The 18383-nt window shown below is 39.3% G+C and overlaps 1 protein-coding gene and 1 long non-coding RNA gene across 3 annotated transcripts in view; one reads left to right on the top strand and one right to left on the bottom strand.

The window, feature by feature from the left end:
* The window catches only part of RAPGEF5 (Rap guanine nucleotide exchange factor 5), a 274113-nt gene extending 263345 nt beyond the window's left edge, over positions 1-10768 (top strand). The window contains exons 25-26 of one of the 2 annotated variants that reach the window (XM_064290063.1): positions 2585-2639; positions 5892-10768. In XM_064290063.1, the coding sequence (XP_064146133.1) occupies positions 2585-2639; positions 5892-6010 (174 nt within the window). In that variant the 3' untranslated portion in view covers positions 6011-10768. The remainder of the gene's footprint in view (positions 1-2584; positions 2640-5891) is intronic. The other variant, XM_064290064.1, reaches the window with a different exon arrangement.
* LOC111749715 (uncharacterized) lies at positions 10731-16564 on the bottom strand. Its single transcript, XR_002784911.2, has 3 exons — positions 16340-16564; positions 15152-15294; positions 10731-14317 (listed from the first exon to the last, which is right to left on the bottom strand). It is a non-coding gene; the product is annotated as an uncharacterized LOC111749715 (long non-coding RNA).
* Positions 16565-18383: the final 1819 nt, after the last annotated feature.

The following is an 18383-nucleotide window of genomic DNA, read 5'->3' as shown; positions in this document are numbered from 1 at the left end:
TTCTATTTTAAAGGTTTAAATTCCTAAAGAGAACTTTTATTAAAAAGAATAGCTAGAAAGTGGGTGCAGTTATACATACACACAACAGACCCTTAGCACACACAGGCTCCAGGCCACCAAGTGGTTACTAGCACAGTCATTTCTAATGAGAGCTGACTTCCTGGTAGAACTAAGGACCTGGTGTTCAGGGCAGACAGCACTTAAGGTATAGTGTGACTCCTGCTGACCCCCTCCTTTTCATGGAGAAGAAAGGGTGAAGTCAGAAGCTTTTCCAGAAGGACAAAAACCAGTTTTACATTGTATAAGCCCTCTACCTCGATACCAGAGAATGAAACTGCCCTTCCTAGTAGACTCGGCATTTTTCAAGGAATGTTTTTCTGCAAAGGCAGGGTTTCACTTACACTGAAGCCTCATCTTTCACCATAATGAACCAATAGAACCTAAACGAATTAACTTGTGAGAAGCCAATTTCTCTTGATGGATATTAGCTTGAGCCAGCTAGTAGATAATTCAGTGTATTGCCTTTATCTGGCCGATAACAGGCCAGCACATTAAGTTGGACCACATGGAGGCCCAGAAATGGTCGTTGGGTCTAATAGAATTGCTCTTTTCCCCACACTAGGTTCCATGCTGCATCAGCAGCTCTAAATATGTCAGTGTCAAACGATTAAATAGTAAAGAAAGAATACTTTTGTTTCTTCTCTTCATCCTTCAATGTTAAGAGCATCATCTTTTACCAGATTCCTCCCTCCCCCTTCAGGAAACCTAAAGATGAGAATCAGGACTTGGATTTCAATGCTGCACTCAGTACTGAGCCTTGCATCAGTTCGGAGCTACGCAAATGGCACATGATAGAAATCAATGTGACGCCATAGCTTAAAACCAGGAGAAAATTATGCTGGGAATAGCGGTAAAATTTGGGAAGGAAGTTCAACAATACACTCACAGACATGAGTCAAGTCTCATTTCCTTAACAAATGCAACTTGAGCTACTGCTAGAATCACTGTCTTAGTTAATTTTCTACTGTCGAATACTTTAATCAGTAGGTTATATTCAAATACTATTTCTGTGATTCTGCTGGATTCTAAGTAGTTTTGTGTGTGTGTTAAAAATTATTCTTGCAGCAATAATTCATTGATGGATCGTGGGTTTGCTGTAGAAAAATAATCCTCTGTTCAGTGTGGGCTGGCAGGGCATGAAAGATCATGACCCGTTGAGGGGTTTGGAGGATCAAATAATGCATGACGTGGATTTAAAAAAAAAAAACATTGTGATAAAACATGTATACTATACAATTTGCCATTGTAACCATTTTTAAATGTACAATTCAATGGCATTAAGTACATTCACAATGCTGTGCAGCCTTCACTATGATCTACTTCTAAACTTTTTTATCACCCCAGCCAGAAGCTCTGTACCATTATGAGGTTTGAATTTTGATGTGAAACAAAGTAGGAGTTACCGTAGATTCTGCAGGAAGACTAGAACATAATGAAAACAGTATTTGAAGGTTATCCTGGCAACTCTATAGGAAGAACTGTAATGGAGAATGGAGCCCCCCTGGATGGTACAAATGGTTTACATGCTCAGCTGCTGACTGAAAGGTTGGAGGGTCAAGTTCACCTAGAAGTACCTGGGAAGAAAGGGCTTGTCATCTACTTTTGAAAAACTAGCCATTGAAAACCCTATGGAGGATAGTTCTACGCTGACACATATGGGGTTGCCTTGAGTCGGAGTCGTCTGGTACTAAATTCTGTGTTTCCTTCATGGAAAACTGAGACATGGACAAATGAGACAGGAGACTGTTTCAGCTACACAAGTATGAGGTGATAGGCACTTGTCAAAACCAGCTGAAAGTTTAAGAAGACTTTGGCTGGTGATCCGTGAGGACTTTAAAGAAAGAAATTGAAGTAGAATACTGAAGACTATATGAAGGAATACGAATTAGAAACGCATCTCTAGAGATACTGATGTTTTAAAAAACGCTCATGTTTCATAAATATCTCAATTCCTATCACCATTTGAGACACTTGAGTCTTTGATTCCACAAAAATTAAATGTGTAGCAAGTTTATGAGTGTGATATGTGGTAGGTGCTGGGCATGCAGAGCCCCCGGGTGGCATCTGGTTTACAAGTGGAGAAAAGTTCAACAGTAATTACAACACCACAAAACCAATATACATAGTACAAAGAGAAGTGAGAATGCTGAAAACAGAGCTTCTTAGACTGAAATACGAGAACTCAGGCTTCATGCAGAGAAAGTGACACATGGCCTGAAGAGAAAAGCATAAGCAAATTTGGACAGGAAGACTGGGGGTGGGGTGCTGCATTTGCTTGCAATAAGTTTCGCCATGGCTCGGTCAGCATCTGTATAACCAGGGAGTCACTGTTTCTGCAAGTAAGGACTAAATATTCTTTTGTAACCCAAACTCAATATAATCAAGTTATATCCAGCTCTAAATATAGCTCTTCTGTTTACATTCAGAAGTCTTAGACTATCTTATCTATCCCAGCAGACACTCCTACTTCAGTGATAAACCCAAATGACCCTTCCATTGATACATTTCCCATTCTACCTTCTAGCATATGATCGCAGATACTGTCCGAACCCTGAGACACTGCAGGACTAACCAGTTTGGTGAGTAATAGAAGTTGAGTGTGAAATGTAAATTTACTATACATTGGTACATACTGTGACCATATCACAAGTATTTGGTGCTAATAAATGTAAACAGATTGCAGAGTATAATATGCATGTAACTGTGCAGATTGTATGCATATAATATAGTCTGTATTGCATTATGGCAGTGGGTTTTTTGGGGGGGTATTGCATTATGCATGATTGGGATGCAGAGAAAGGCAAGATTTTCATCCACTCATGGTAGCAAGTTCACACTGTAGAGGGAAGGTCCCCACCCCATCTTTGACCCCAGAAAGTCTTTCTTGGCTTGTTTGTCGGTTCATAATTATTAGTGGTTGAAATCAGGAGGGGCCGTGATTCCAACCTCCTTGTTCGAAGCCTTCCTGGAATAGGACGATAGTTTGTAAAAGTGCCTAAAGCAATCTTCCAGAATATTTTCTCCAACAAAAACTTCCTGTCTAAAGTTGCCTTTCAGCTTTAAAAAGTATTTTTCTGAGCAGTTGCATAGGATCCCCGCTGAGACTTACGTCTGTAAGAATATTTGTTCCTTTATAAATTTCAGGCATTATTTACACTATGTTTAAAAGGTGTTAGAACATTGCCGGAAGGAAGGAAATCAGCTTTATTGAGTGTAAGGATGTCACATGGGCAATGGGATACCAGTCCTAGTGAAGGGATATTATTAACCCCGTCAGTACAGAGCAGAAAACTGAGGCTCAGAGAGATTAACTCATTCACCTAGTAGCTGGTAGAGTTAGGATTCAAACAAAGTTTACCTGACATCCTTGACCATACCTTTTATTTGCCCTATGCTGATTCTATACATATAGAGCAACTAACAAAAAGAGAAGAAACTGAGTTCAGTAATTATAGATCAATCAAAGGTGACCTTCCAGTAAATTTTAGTTTATGAATTAATACATCCTAATTTTTTTTTTAATTGTAAAACAGTTTTTTTCCAGCAATATAGAAGTATATATAAGGTAGGAAATCAGAGTCCTACTTCCCAAAAAAAGTACTATTAACGGTTTGGTGCATATGCTTCAGAATCTGTTTTTAATCACTGGCTGATCTTGAGTGGCAGTACTGTCCCCCAACAAAGCAACTTAGGAGCTGCACTTCTGTATGGGCTAAAGTTTCTGCTTGAAAGGGGGAATTACAATACAGGACCTAATTTTCTAAATATTCACGTGAATGAATACCATTCATATATGCTTATATAATTCTCTACCAAGTATGCAAATACAATGCTATTATAATAGAAACAGCAGTGATAACTTCCTATTATAAATGAAGTTTCATTCAAATGTACATGCATAATTTTGCTGATGAGTATGAGTTCATTTTTTTCTCATCCTCCTTTGATTCCCAAGTATTTACTGGGTGCTCAGCTAATTCCAAGACATGAGCCTCACTGGCCAATGTTACCTACATGGAACCTCCCAGTCACCGGAGAGTAAGTCTGCATAACACAAAGCAAAGAAGGAATTTAAATAACTATCAGGCCTGTTTGTGTTCTGATATTTATATGTCTTTAAAAATTGGATTTGACACTGAATTGTCTAAATTCATTATGACAGTTTGTGTAAGCATAGTAAACCATTTGGGATACGATAAGATAATGTTTATCAAGTCATTTATAAACTGTGCGAGTACCAGTTGTCATGGTTGGATTCATTGATTCTGCTGTCATTTTATGGGCTGAAAATTAACAAAATTTTTATAGCATAATGTTTTCTAAACCATCATTTGCTAATCCAAAAGCCGCCTTTCAATGTCTTCCAGAGATGATACTCAAAAATCTAAAATAATACACCTTTTTGGTCACTTCCAAACAAGGAGAGTGATAAAAATTTTGTTTGACACCTGGTACTTTTATTTGCTGAAACCAGCAAGCCTTGTTTCCATTAAACCTAAAGAGTTACAAGCCACCCATGACATAAAAACCAAAAAAAAAAAAAAAACCAAATCCATTGCCGTCGAGTCGATTCCAACTCATAGCAACCCTATAGGACAGAGTAGAACTGCCCCTTAGAGTTTCCAAGGAGCGCCTGTGGATTCGAACTGCCGACCTTTTGGTTAGCAGCTTTAGCTCTTAACGACTAAGCCACCAGGGTTTCCACCCATGCCATACAAGCCTGAAATTATTTCCTCATAAAACACATTTGTCATAAGGAAGGGGAAAAGAAGGGATTTTCACCAAGAAAAGAACATCGCATTAAAATGCACAACCTCCTGTGGCCCCTTCCTAAAGGTGGTGTTCCCTCTTCCTGCTGAAGCTGAACTCCGGTCTCCCCCAACACCGCCCCAGCCCTCTCCCATCTGTAACTGCATGAAAGCAAGCACATGTGGCATCACCATCACTCATGTTGACACTGTCATACTATTGCACAATTTAGCCAATCTCCCTAAACCTGGAACCTTTGTTTTGTTTATTTGTTCTTGACTATGGGAAGTGGGGACTACTTTATCACTGCCCCCTTATCAGAGTTGTCACCAGCATGGCACGTATGTGTTCACAGTGCACCAAAGCTTCTTTTGGCCCTTCCAATTCTTTGACCGCCCTAAATTTGTGAGCACGGAACCACATTTCCTGGGTCGATCTTAGCCCATACACATACTTTTTGAACCTACTTTGCCTATTAGCCATACTCTAATTTCTGTTCTGTGGAATCTGGTCATTCATTCAACCCCTTAAATTTTCTTTTCCAAAAAAAAAAAAGGACAGCATAGGATTACAGAAAGTATAAAATGGTAAGAGCTATTGTGTTCAATTGCTCACCAAGTTAGCAGTGATTTCTGACAATTTTAGGTTGACATAAAGAGCCAGTGCAGGCCCTTTAAACGGGCAGTTGCTATGAAAGACTGCAGAGCATGGGAGCTGAGACTGTGGACTTGGGAGCCAGATGGTCTGGGTTCGAATCCTAGCTCTGCCACTTACTTGCTGTGTGACTGTGCTCAGTTTCCTGGTCTGTAGAGTAGGATAAAAGCATAATTACTAAATGTTGCATAATGCTAAGTAGTAATAAATGCTTTATAACTGTTTGCAAAACAAATATCCCTGCCATCTAATTAACTGGCTGAAGGAATCCAGTCTGAGCTGAGAAAGCATTGCTACTGTGGAACTAAGATATCTGTTCTGGGATTCTGACCTTATAGCTTTACTTCTAATGTGAGGTTTTACTGGCATTTAGAAATGTCATCATTGCTCTCGTGATATTGATTGTCTTTCTTTCCTCCAAATATTAGGAGGTGATGTGTCTCCAAAAGAGCATCAAGAGCTAAAATCCTACGTTAATCATCTGTATGTCATTGACAGCCAGCAGGCCCTGTTTGAGCTCTCACACAGGATCGAACCTCGGGCATGAGCCTCACCGCCTCACCTCCCCTGTAACTGCAGCACTTTGAGCTACGGGAATGCCTCTGCCAAGCACGTTGCTTTCCTGTGAGAAGAGAAGTTGCTGAGTTTTATCAGCATATCACAAGACTGACACAGGAAGCCAACTCAGGCGTGTTCAGGAGGTGACGTCAGCCAGCAGAGATGGGAGAGGCCTCTCCACACTACCCTAGCAGCGAGAAGGCAGAAAGAATTAGCAGCATTCTTGAGATGGAGACATCTGGCTTCTTGTGATAACATTGTTGATCCAATCCAGTTTTCAGTTTGTAAGATGTACCCGTGCCAAGACAACATGTCTTGTCACACAATGACCAAACATTTCAGTAAGAACATGCTTGGAGCAGGGAGGAGCGTTACTTTGCCTGGCAGTAGGTTACTGTGTATAGGCTGTCAAAGAAATAGTCCTCTGGAACACCTCAAGACAGTGATGGCATCTCTGGATTCCCAGGGAGAAACGAGGTCTCCGTTGTTACAAACAGTGACATCACCAAAAGCCACTGTGTCTAGGGAGTTAGTGTGGACCAGCAGCTGGCATCCATGTTGACTTCCAGATGAGATATGTCAAGGCATGCATTTCTCTGCATCCACAATCACTTATCGATGTATGCTTGCAAGTAAAATTAGTTTCTGCACAACTGATCTGCAACTATAGGCAAGTTAGACTAAGTTGCTTTGCCAATAAGGAAAACTAGTGATCATTAAGAAATTGACTCATATTGTTTAATTTCTGGGAGTTTTCTTCACATTTGTAAGCAGACTCTGATCTCGTATTGGGTACAATATAATTTTGGAAAAAGCACAGCACCTGACACATAGTAAGCACTCGGTAAATGTCTTTTGAGGTAACAGAGTCACAAAGGTCTGCATTCCTATGCCTGATGATGTTTTGCATACCTCAGGCAGGTCCCTGGCCCACTGTATGGAATGATAACAGGCAGGTTAAGAGAGACCTAATGTGCGAAGCACTTAGCACTCCCTAGAAAAGAGCAAGGCAACATAATGGTGACTACCAGCCCTTCCGCAAATGAAAGGAGCCCCGGACCATTCAAATGTCAGATTTACGTTGGAGACTCAGAAGTACCGTAGTCCACCTCCAACCAAATTAGGAAACCTCCCTGTAATTCATCTTGTTTTTGTTCAAGGTCTCAAGGTTGTCTTTTTTTATTCCCTTTTTAGTAGGTTGGGGCTCCAATAATAAATAAGACCACTTTCTATTCTCTAATACTGGTTAGAGGATCTTCCTCAGCCTTCAAATGATCAAAAAGTCCTGTGGGATAAAACAGTGAAGTATACACCTGCCAGCTTATACTTGTCACTTTGCTGAAATACAAGGGCCCTGCTTCTTGCACTAGGCCTGCTCGTTTCCCACACGTGTGGATCTTGGTGAGCTGCTCACCGCTCGTGCCTCTTCATCTCCTCGACACCCACGCAGAACCGTTTCCTTTTTGTCTCATCACCGCCTCATTCATCCTGATGACTGAGGTGTGCCCAGTGCATCCTAACACCTTTATAGTAGTGCTGTTACTGGGGCTCAGGAACCACACCAAGCTTGAGATATTGTCAGAGAACCCATGAGGAGGCAATTTTGGGTAGGACTTTAAAAGACATGCAAACTGACCCAATATGTAAAACTTCAGTCCTGAAAATTTATAGGGTTTTATGGAAAAGCAGGGCTGGTTCAGTCCGCAGTAACAGAATGAGACCCATTGGAGGAGAATAGAGTCATCAGAACCACAGAAAACAAACTCCCCTCGAGGTGATCTAACTCAAAAAGCTCTCTCTTTGGTGATTACCCAGGATAGCACGCTCTTACAGTACAGGTAGGTGCTCTTTCTTTGTGCTAGAAAGTAGGGTTTGGCCAGTGTAGTCATATAAGGCCATGTCAACATTGTCTCTCTGTTATACAGTTTAAATTATTTTTCAAATTAGATCTGCATTGCTCCAACCAGAACATTTCCTCTAGAGAACTCATTTTCAGTGGAGAAGCATTTCAGCACAGTGCCTGCTACAGAGGTCCCAGTTCAAATACATACCCTTGGCCAAGTGAAGCCACACACACATTGCATTTAAACACATTTTATATGGTGTATTCAGGGTACTCTGCATGCGTAGGTGTGAACAGGCTGGGGAGAAGATGGTGCCTGTCTACCTCCTTCAGCCATGGACAGCAAAGGAAAGGGGGCATTATCTTTAGATTTGCTTTTTTCTCTCCGTCTTCTGGATGTCAGAATCCTCAAATCTTTCTGAAATGTAACTGCCTCCAGAGATTTCCCAGGCAGGGCCCCTCAGAAGCTTTGAGAAAACTTAAACCTGGAATTAAAGAATTCAAAGCAAAATTGTGGGAGATCAGATCGAGTTCAACATGAAGCTCTTTCTAACAAATTGGAGCTGCTGTACAGTGAGCATCTACCATAGAACTCAGAGGGCTCCCAACTATTGGAGATTGGGCCTATTCCCTCTGCAGATATTTGCCAAGACCTCTTTAGGACAGGTTCTTGCTATGGCCAGAAGGGTGGGCTTAAAATGTCTAAGCTTATTGTTAGACATAAAGAACACAGAAAATCTCCCTTAACTCTGAAAGTCTTGTGTGGTCTGCCCACTTCAGTGAATGAAGCACAGGCACTTCTAAGTGGGTTCTTTTTGTCACAGCACAACTTGGACAGACCTGCTGGTCTCTGGGTTCATCAACATTCCAGCCAAACAGCCCTGCTTAGACGTTAGCACAGGACGACAAAACTTAGGTTCCCGTAGACAGAATAGCAACCTTCTCAGATTTTTTTTTACTTGCATGTTTGCAGATGATCCAAAGACTACAGTGTTTTAAACTCACTCTTTGTTATAATCTGTATAATTGCCAAATAGTTGTAGTGATAAATATGACCTGGATTCACTTTATTCTGATATCATTAATTATGTTTAGATTAACTCCCTTTTCCGAGCCCCTATCCACAATTAAGTAGGGTGGAGCATACTTTGACTCTGGAAGCATAAGGGTAAAGTAAAAACCACACCCCTGGTTTAGTGGGGAGAAGATGTTGCACTAATATGGATGCACCTCTGAAGGTGGGGAGAGGGTTGTATGCGGAGAGAGTGAGGGTGACTTTTTCTGATCCCTGGAGCCAGGCTTTTCCTATTGCCCTGATCCTCAGCTCCACAGTTACAGCCACCACGCACACTACGCATCTCAATTCAAGTGTTCCTAAATGGTGCAACCAATCCAAACTTCTCAGAAACCAGGCAAAATGTTTAAAATTGGGGCGATCAGTTCTACTCTAGTTGTCCAACATGCAGTTGCTTTGGAATGCTTCAAAAACATGTCCTTAAAATTTCAGCCTGCTATTAGTGAGTGGGCCAGTTGTTCTTAAAACTGGTAAGGGGGGAAGAGTTTTTTAAAAAATTGCCAAAAAGTTAGATGAAAATGTATTACTGTATAAAGCAAAGCTGTATATACTAAACATTTTTTAGCAGAGTAATATTTATTTGCATAGCCTATTTATTGTATTCATATTACGCTGTTATTAAATACTGGGATGAAATCAATGACCTGAAGCAAGGAACCTTGCCTTTTAAATGTATCATTAATTAGGACTGCTGTGACATTGCCAGCTTGCATTTACAATTAGAAGATAGAAAGCCCGAAATCAGGGTGTCTACCTAACTTCTCAGGGACTACACTTAGTAGTTTTCCATCATTAGAAGAGCTGGTAAATATGAAACACTTGTCGAATTACCAGAATTGCCATTAACAGTGTTTTCCTTCTCATATTTCACGCTTCCTGCCTCTGTATATATGACTGTGTTGTGTATTTATCGAAGCTAGTAAGCAATAATTTATATGTAAAAATGGCCAAGCAATATAAGGTTAAAACTTATATAAGTAACTGTTATCTTGTATTTTCAAGTGTTTTTTTAAACTGCTTTTCCAAATATATGTTAAAGATACTATTAATGTCTCCTAACGACTTGCTTTTTCCATATGTGTGTTAAATCGTCTTTGTTCCAGTTGACTGGAACTCAGGAGTCATTTGCTCACTGAAGGAGCTGCATGTAGGTGGAGAGGTTCACAGGTAGCCCACAGAAGCCTAAGTAACTTATGATGCCACTGAATTGTTGCACATAGTATATTGGAAGTCATATTAAGAAATCTCATATTCTGGGATTTCGGTAATATAACAACCACCGTGATAGCTTAACCTCACTCTAATAGGACCAGGAATTCTCCCTTTCCAACAAGCCCAGACACTGAAAGAAGCTTCAAGCCCCTGACAGTCATGTCCTTGCCTAGAATAGAGCCCCCAGCATAGGAAGAGTGACAGGTGGAATGGAGGGGGCTTAGGGATAGATAATAACAATGCTCTGGAGAGGCAGGAAGACTAGCCGTGTATACATCTCGGGTGAAGAATTCTGTGGTGGATTGTATTACCGTTTAATGTAATTCTCTGCCCTCTGCAGGAGAAGTATGTATATCTCACCATGGTAAACTCATGCTTTGTCCAACAAAAAATGGGGAGATGTGGCCTGTGCCACTTCTTGTAGTTTAAGTTTCTTGGATGTATAGATTATGTATAGATAAATGTTTTTCCTCAAGTTTGGGTAGTTTTCAGTTATTGTATCTTCAAGTTCTCTTTTGGCCTGCTTCTTTTTTCTTTCTGAGACTTCTGTTAATGCATGTGTGTCCCACAGGTCTCTGAGGCTGTGTTCTTTTTTTTTTTTTCTTTCTGTTCCTCAGAATAATCTCAAATGACCTACCTTCACATTTGCTGATTCCTTCTGGTGCCTGCTTAAATCTGTTGAGTCAGTCTAGTGAATATCCCATTTGTTGACGTACTATCCAACTCCAGAATTTTATTTGGTGTATATATAATTTCTCTTTATTAATATTCTCAGAGCCCTGGTGGCAGTGGTTAAGTACTAGGCTGCTAAACAAAAGGTCTGTGATTCGAACCCACCACCCTCTCCACAGGAGAGAGATGTGGCACTCTAATTCCGTAAAGATTACAGCCTTGGAAACAGTATAGGGCAGTTTTACTCTGTCCTATAGGGCTGCTATGAATCAGGTTCAACTTGACAGCAAGAGGGATTAATATTCTCAATTTATTGAGACACCATTTTCATACTTTAATTCTTCCTTTACCTCATTAAACATTAAAAAAAAAAAAAGTTGCCATTGAGTTGATTCCGACTCATAGTGAGCCTATAGGACAGAGTAGAACCGCCCAATAGGGTTTCCAAGGAGCGTCTGGTGGATTAGAACTGCCAACCTTTTGGTTAGCAGCTGTAGCTCTTAACCACTATGCCACCAGGGTTTCCATTAGCTGATTTAAAGTCTTTGTCTAGAAACACCAATGCCTGCACTTCTTTGGGCATGATTTCTATTGATTTTTTTCCTGTGTAAGGGCCATGTGCTTTCTTTGCATGCCTTGTAATTTCTGTTGAAAACAAAATTGGACATTTTTAATATTATAATTTGGCAGCTGTGGAAATCAGATTCTTTCCTATCCCTGGGATTTGTTTTGGCTCTTTTTTTGTAGTTGATATTTATTTAGTGTGTTTTTCTCAACTAATTCTGTAAAGTCTATACTCTTTGTCATGTGTGGTCCCTGAAGTCTCTGTTCCTTTAGCTTTGTCAAAGTGCAGAGTTATGCCTGGACTCTGTAAATAGAGAACACCCACCACCCACTGCCATCGAGTCGATTCCAACTCATAGCGACCCTATAGAACAGAGTAGAACTGCCCCATAGAGTTTCCAAGGAGTGCCTGGCAGATTTGAACTGCCGACCTCTTGGTTAGCAGCTGTAGCACTTAACCACTACGCTACCAGGGTTTCCAAATAGAGAACAGTAGAGCTTTATTGAGGAATAGAGTGGTTCAGACTAGTCGGCACAAAGCATAAGTGTGAAGTGTTCCAAAGGGTTAGGTAGAGAGTGATTTTTATATACAGTGTAGAGGAACAAAAAAAATCTTTCTTTACATCAACTTATCTGAGAACAGTCTGTGCAAGCAGTCTTTCAAAATAGAGTCACAAGACCCTCTGCCTAGGTAACATTTTGCCGTATGTTTAACCACATTCTTGCTCCTTCCTTGATTGCCCAAGGGGGGTAGTTAAAACTACAAGAATGGAAAATTCCATGCACAGTCTAAAAGCAGAAGTGGAGGTTAGGAGCAAAATGGAGCATGATTCAAACCTGAGTCAGCCATCTTAGTCATGCCAAGCACCTCAGATTTTTAGGGGGCACTCACACATTACCCCCTTTTGATCATGAATCTCAATGGAGATTCTTTGATCACTATTGTAAGAGTGTTTCCTTCTCCATGGTCATTGTTCAGAGTGGTTTTTGTTCATAGATTAAAATCATTCCCCATTTCTTCACCATGCCATAGTTCAGATACTCTGCTGTGATCTGCAAGGCAAGGTTAGTGTAGAGCCACATTAGGAGGAACAACTTAACTGAAGGGCTAACTCAAGGTGTGAAAGTAGTCTTCTCTAAAGATTCAAGATACATAGTCCTCTGCACAGCAAAGTGGTGGACTGGTTCCAAGCATTGAACAGAAATTTCATAAAGCATTTGATTATTCCTATAATAATGATTACTGTAATTAAAATGATTAGGCCAGTTTGTAATATGTAATACAGCCAAGAACCTATACCAGTCAGTAACCAGCTAAAGATATCTAGGAAAGGAGAATCAAGCATAAGAGGTATTGAATGTATGTATGTAACCTGTTGGCAAATTTTTCAGATATCTTGTACTTCTCCTGTATTGTTAATCCAGGCATAACAGGAAGTATTGTCAATAACACAAACTTCACCTTGCTGAGCTAAGAGGAAATCTAGAACTAACCTATCATCTAATACAACTTTAACAATGGATTCTAAAGATCTGTTGAACAACCATTCTGTCTGCAACATCATCAGCAATTTGAGCCATTGTAGTGGATAGGTTATGAATGGGTTTCTCAAGTTGGGGAATACCATAAGTAGGCAGGAGTGCCCGAAGGAATACTCAACCCATTTCAGGCTTGTCAGCTATTGGATTAGAGGATGACATATCGTCCCTTCAGTTCTTACTGGGAATTTTCAAATCACTGGTCCAATGCATACTTTCATTATAAGAATGAGTATTCGGTGGAACTCCTAAAAGCCCTAACTTATATTGACCCTGCATTCTCCAACCGCCTAAGCATAGGACTAGTCACTAGGGTTAGGCTCTCTCATAGTGCTGTAATTGGAAATAGTTCTATTAACCTCAAACCAACTTTCAACAAGAGAATTGTCACAAATGGGTAATTGTCCTAATCTCACTGGGCTCCAGAGTTTAGTACAAAGAAGGGACAGATTATTAGGATCTGTCTGGCTTCCATCTTGACAATATGGCAATTGAGTCATACTCAGGGACAAGGTATTGAAATACTTAGGGGAATCAGCAATTTGCGTGGGGTTATTAGTTTGGAAATACTGTAGTAATCTGCTAAAACTGCAATAGAGACTAGGTAAATTTCTGTATCTAAAGCAATTCAGTATCCAGCTTACGACATGGGCTAAATTGAAACACAGTACCTGAGGTTGAGCCAATAATCCAGGGAGATGTCAAAGTCTGACATATATGGTTTTTTAAAGGTAACATTAAGATTAATAACAGTTTAAGGCATAAGACTAATGTGATATTGGAGACACTAGTGGATCTGAGTTTTTATGTCCGCATGGATTGGGGTGACAGATCCAACATTCATTCAAATCACTGACACTTGCTACTGATCAGGGCAACTTAACAAAAGCATTTTTTTCCAAACCTCAAATGGAATTACTATGAAGAGAAGAACAAAGCTTAAACAAAATTTCATGTCATACAAGTCTTACCAGGAGATTAAACCACAGTCATATGACAAAGCTAGCAGAATTAAAATAGTGACAATTGTTAGGCAAAGTCCACAAAATTCAACATGCATGAGGTTGTATTCTATGATATTGGGGCTAGCTGTCTACCTCAGATGTTACCTGCTTCTGGCCCTGAGAGCATCTCAAGGTAATCTTTAGTTCTCCAGAGGGCCTGCTAATCCACAGAGGTGTCTTGGCTTTCTTTAATTGTGACAAATGGATCCAAGGTTTGACTCTTAGTTTGGCAGCACACAGTTTGGTGAGGAGGACCAGGTATAGTCCCTTCTAACAGGGCTCCAAGGAGTCTTTCAGTTAACGCCTCTTCCCATGTACATACTCTCCTGGATCAATATTGGGCAGGCTTTGAGGCTCTGGCTTTTGGTCACCAGAGGCTTCTTTAACCTGTAAAAGATATGTATATATATATATATATATATTAAGTATTTGATTAAAGATTGGCAATATTTTAGTAATTTGGGCTGTGCAATCTTAGCATCAGTGTGAGCAATATAAGGAAAAGTAACCCAAAATTGGCAGGTCAGATGGAAGGCTGATGACTCATGTCATCAGATCACAAAATGGAGGATGATTACATAATATCTGCTAAACCACTGACAATCATGGCCTAGCCAAGTTGACATATAACTTTAACCATCACAGGTGCCTCTTTGTGCAGTAGTAAGGATGCCGAGGACCATTTGGTTCTGAAGAATTACTTCTCTCATTGTCATTTCAGTATTCATTTCATGGAGTCCATGGGTGGAATCATTTAAAACACTGTGAACATACTTAGAACTTTGACATGAGCCATAACATCTTCTAATCCTATTTGAGGTACAGAGATAAAAACCAAATGACTATACCATTGAAATATAGATCTACACTAATGAACTCTTAAAAGGGGGACAGATAAGTCAGTTAATTTTGACCTTGGATCCAGCTCATTCCCATAGTACATCTGCTAATTCATCCAGGTGGGAGCCAAGGCCAAAGGTTAGAGCCACATAACCAAGATGTGCCATTTGGGCTTGTTGAATAGCAAGAATCAGGAGATGAGAAAAAAACCTTACTATAGGGTATCCTGTAGCCAGCATAGTATTATTAGTTACTAAAACAGTTTTTTCTTACATTAAAAATGGAAGGAAAAATAAAAATTGTTTCCTATATCTAGGAAATAGAACATTGAACATCAGTATTTTCATATAAAACTTGGAGTAATTCTTTTAGTTTACTCACCCCTATGAGGTTAATTTTGGTTCCATGAAATTCTGGTTCAGCAGCAATCTGAAAACCCCATCCATTTCTGTGTAAAAGTTTTGGAAATCTTGGTTTGGTCCAGTAATATTCATGTTCAAAATATTGTAGTCCTCTTTATAAGCCTGAAAATAGTCCATTTTTGTTGAAATATTTTGGTCAAGTGTTCTCAAGTCAACCAACAAAGTAATACTTACCTGTAGATGACAACTTAAAAATGTACTTGGTAAACTTATAATAATAATAATTCTTAAAAGTGAAAGACCTGATGGAAATTAACTACAAAAAGTAATGCAAACCAATTAAAAAGAAACATTAGACATATTTCTAAACATAATGATTAAGTTTATTTTCAAAGAACTTCAAATATAACACATAATGATCTTGAGATATAATACTAGTCAGGATATATCAAGGATATACCAAGATTATCAAGCCACTAAAACTTTGAAGAGTAGCAAAAACTCCATGGGTAAATGGTGTGAATTCCACAGTTAAAACTATTTGCTTTAATGTTGCTAGATTCAAAGGAAACAAAGTTGCAGCCAAGTTAGCAGTTGAAATAATAAAATTATGACATAATATTTTGTACTTGTTTAATATCACACAAACATTACTGACACATAAATTTTAACTCAAAGAAAATTAGGTACTTTTTCTGATTTGATAATGTTTCATGTAACTCATAACATATTAAATAAAACTTTTTTTTGCACTTTACTTTTTATAAACAGAAATCTTTTGTGGCTTTCCATGAAGTTTCAAAGTTGTCAGGAGCTTATCATAGGTCATGGAGAAACAATACTTGTTATTTAACCCAAAATCTTAAAAGTAAAATTTTGAGCTTTGTTTCAAAGCCATGCAGCTTGATTTTTGCCTCAGGGATTCATTCTAATGAGATGTCAAACCCTTGCCTCTGAGACAGATTATACAAAGAATAAATTAACTCTTCAACTCAGTAATTAAAGAAAATTTTGTTATTTAAACAGCAAGAACCCCAATCCTTTATATGCTATTTGACACTCAAGCTCTTAAAAATCTCATAAATTAACTCATCAAACTTTAGCCAAAAGAGATAAAAACATTGAACATATTGTCTTAGTTGCCTAGTGCCTCTGTAACAAACACAACAAGTGGATGGCTTTAACAAACAGAAATTTATTCTCTCACAGTCTAAGAGGGTAGAAGTCCAGAATTCAGGGTGCCAACTCCAGGGAAAGGCTTTCTGTCTCTTTCGGCTCTGGAGGATGATCCTTGTCATCGATCTTCCCTTGGTCTAGGAGCTTCTTCACACAGGAACCTCAGGTCCAAAGGATATGCTCTGCTTCTGGTGCTGCTTTCTTGGTGGTATGAGGTCCCCAACTCTCTGCTTCCTTTCTTTTATCTCTTGTAAGATAAAAGGTAATACAGGCCACACCCCAGGGAAACTCCCTTTACATTGGATCAGGGGTGTGACCTGAGTAACATAATTTAATATTGCTTCATTAACCACAGGCAGAGATTAGGATTTAGAGCACATAGGAAAATTACGTCAATCATAAAACGGAGGGCAACCACATAATACTGGGAATCGTGGCCTGACCAAGTTGACACATATTTTTGGGGGATGCAATTCAATCCATGACACATACCAAATAAGTTCCCTTTTAATAAACATTTTAAACATTGTCTTTGTTGCATATCATAGTACAACCCTTTAAAAATGGCAAAAATGAACACAACTCATTTGCAGGCGGAAACATAAATAATAGCCTTCCTCTGTGGCATAAGAAGCAAGAGTATATATACTTAAATATAATGCATAACTATTAATTGAATATCAGTAAGTTACCTAAAGTTCTTGGAAATTATTTTAAGCCTATATGCCACAAAAAATTACTTTTGAAATAAAGTTTGTTTAAATAGTTATATTTTCATTCAAACCTTTACCATCTGCTTTCTTTTTTTTCAATCCAACCTTAGATTTTATCAACTTTTTTTTGTTTGTTTTTAATCATAATGTCTCCATTGCAACCAATCATTTTATTTCAGTTGTGTTGCATTGTGATTTCTATGTTTTAGCTTCTTAGAACTCCTCTACAATAGGGAGAACTTGTTTACAGTTCTTTTAATATGGGGACTCACCCAATTTCTGATAGTTATAGTAAGACATCCCAAGTGTCGGTCAGTTTGCTGTACTGTGGTGGCTTGTGTGCAGCTGTGATGCTGGAAGCTATGCCACCGGTATTTCAAATCCCAGCAGGGTCACCCCTGGTGGACAGGTTTCAGTGGAGCTTTCAGTCTCAGACAGACAAGGAAGAAGGACCTGTCAGTCTACTTCTGAAAAAATTGGCCAGTACCAACCTTAGGAATAGCAGTGGAACATTGTCTGGTATAATGCTGGAAAATGAGCCCTTCAGGTTGGAAGGCACCCAAAATAAGACTGGGAAAGAGCTGTCTCCTCAAAGTAGAGTCAACCTTAATGATGTGGATAGAGTGAAGCTTTCAGGACCTTCATTTGCTGAAGTAGCATGACTCAAAAAGAGAAGAAACAGCTACAAACATCCATTAATAACAGGAACATGGGACGTACGAAGTATGAATCTAGGGAGATTGGAAATGGTCAAAAATGAAATGGACTACATAAAGATCTATATCCTAGGCATTAGTGAGCTGAAATGGACTAATATTGACCATTTTGAATCAGACAGTCATATGGTCTACTATGCCAGGAATGACAAATTGAAGAGGAATGGCATCAAGTTTACAGCCAAAAAGAACATTTCAAGATCTACGCTGTCAGCTTTAGGATAATATCCCTACACCTACAGGGAAGTCCAGTTACTATGACTATTATTCAAATTTGTGCACCGATCACTAATGCCAAAGATGAGGAAATTGAAGATTTTGCCAACTTCTGCCGTCTGAAATTGATTCAACATGAATCAGGATGACTTGATAATTACTGGTGACTGGAATGCTAAAGTTGGAAACAAAGGAGAAGGATCGATAGTTGGAAAATACGGCCTTGGTGATAGAAACAACAGAGATCACATGATAGAATTTTATAAGGCCAACAGCTTCTTCATTGCAAGTATCTTTTTTTCAACAACTTAAACGGCAACTATCACGTGGACCTTGCCAGATGGAATACACAGGAATCAAATCAACTACACCTGTGGAAAGAAACAATGGAAAAGCTCAGTATCAACAGTCAGAACAAGGCCAGGGCTGA

The sequence above is a fragment of the Loxodonta africana genome, chromosome 8 (genome assembly GCF_030014295.1).
Source record: "Loxodonta africana isolate mLoxAfr1 chromosome 8, mLoxAfr1.hap2, whole genome shotgun sequence".
Lineage (NCBI taxonomy): Eukaryota > Metazoa > Chordata > Mammalia > Proboscidea > Elephantidae > Loxodonta > Loxodonta africana.
The sequence above is the reverse complement of the archived record's forward strand: the minus strand, read 5'-3'. Positions and strand labels throughout refer to the sequence as shown.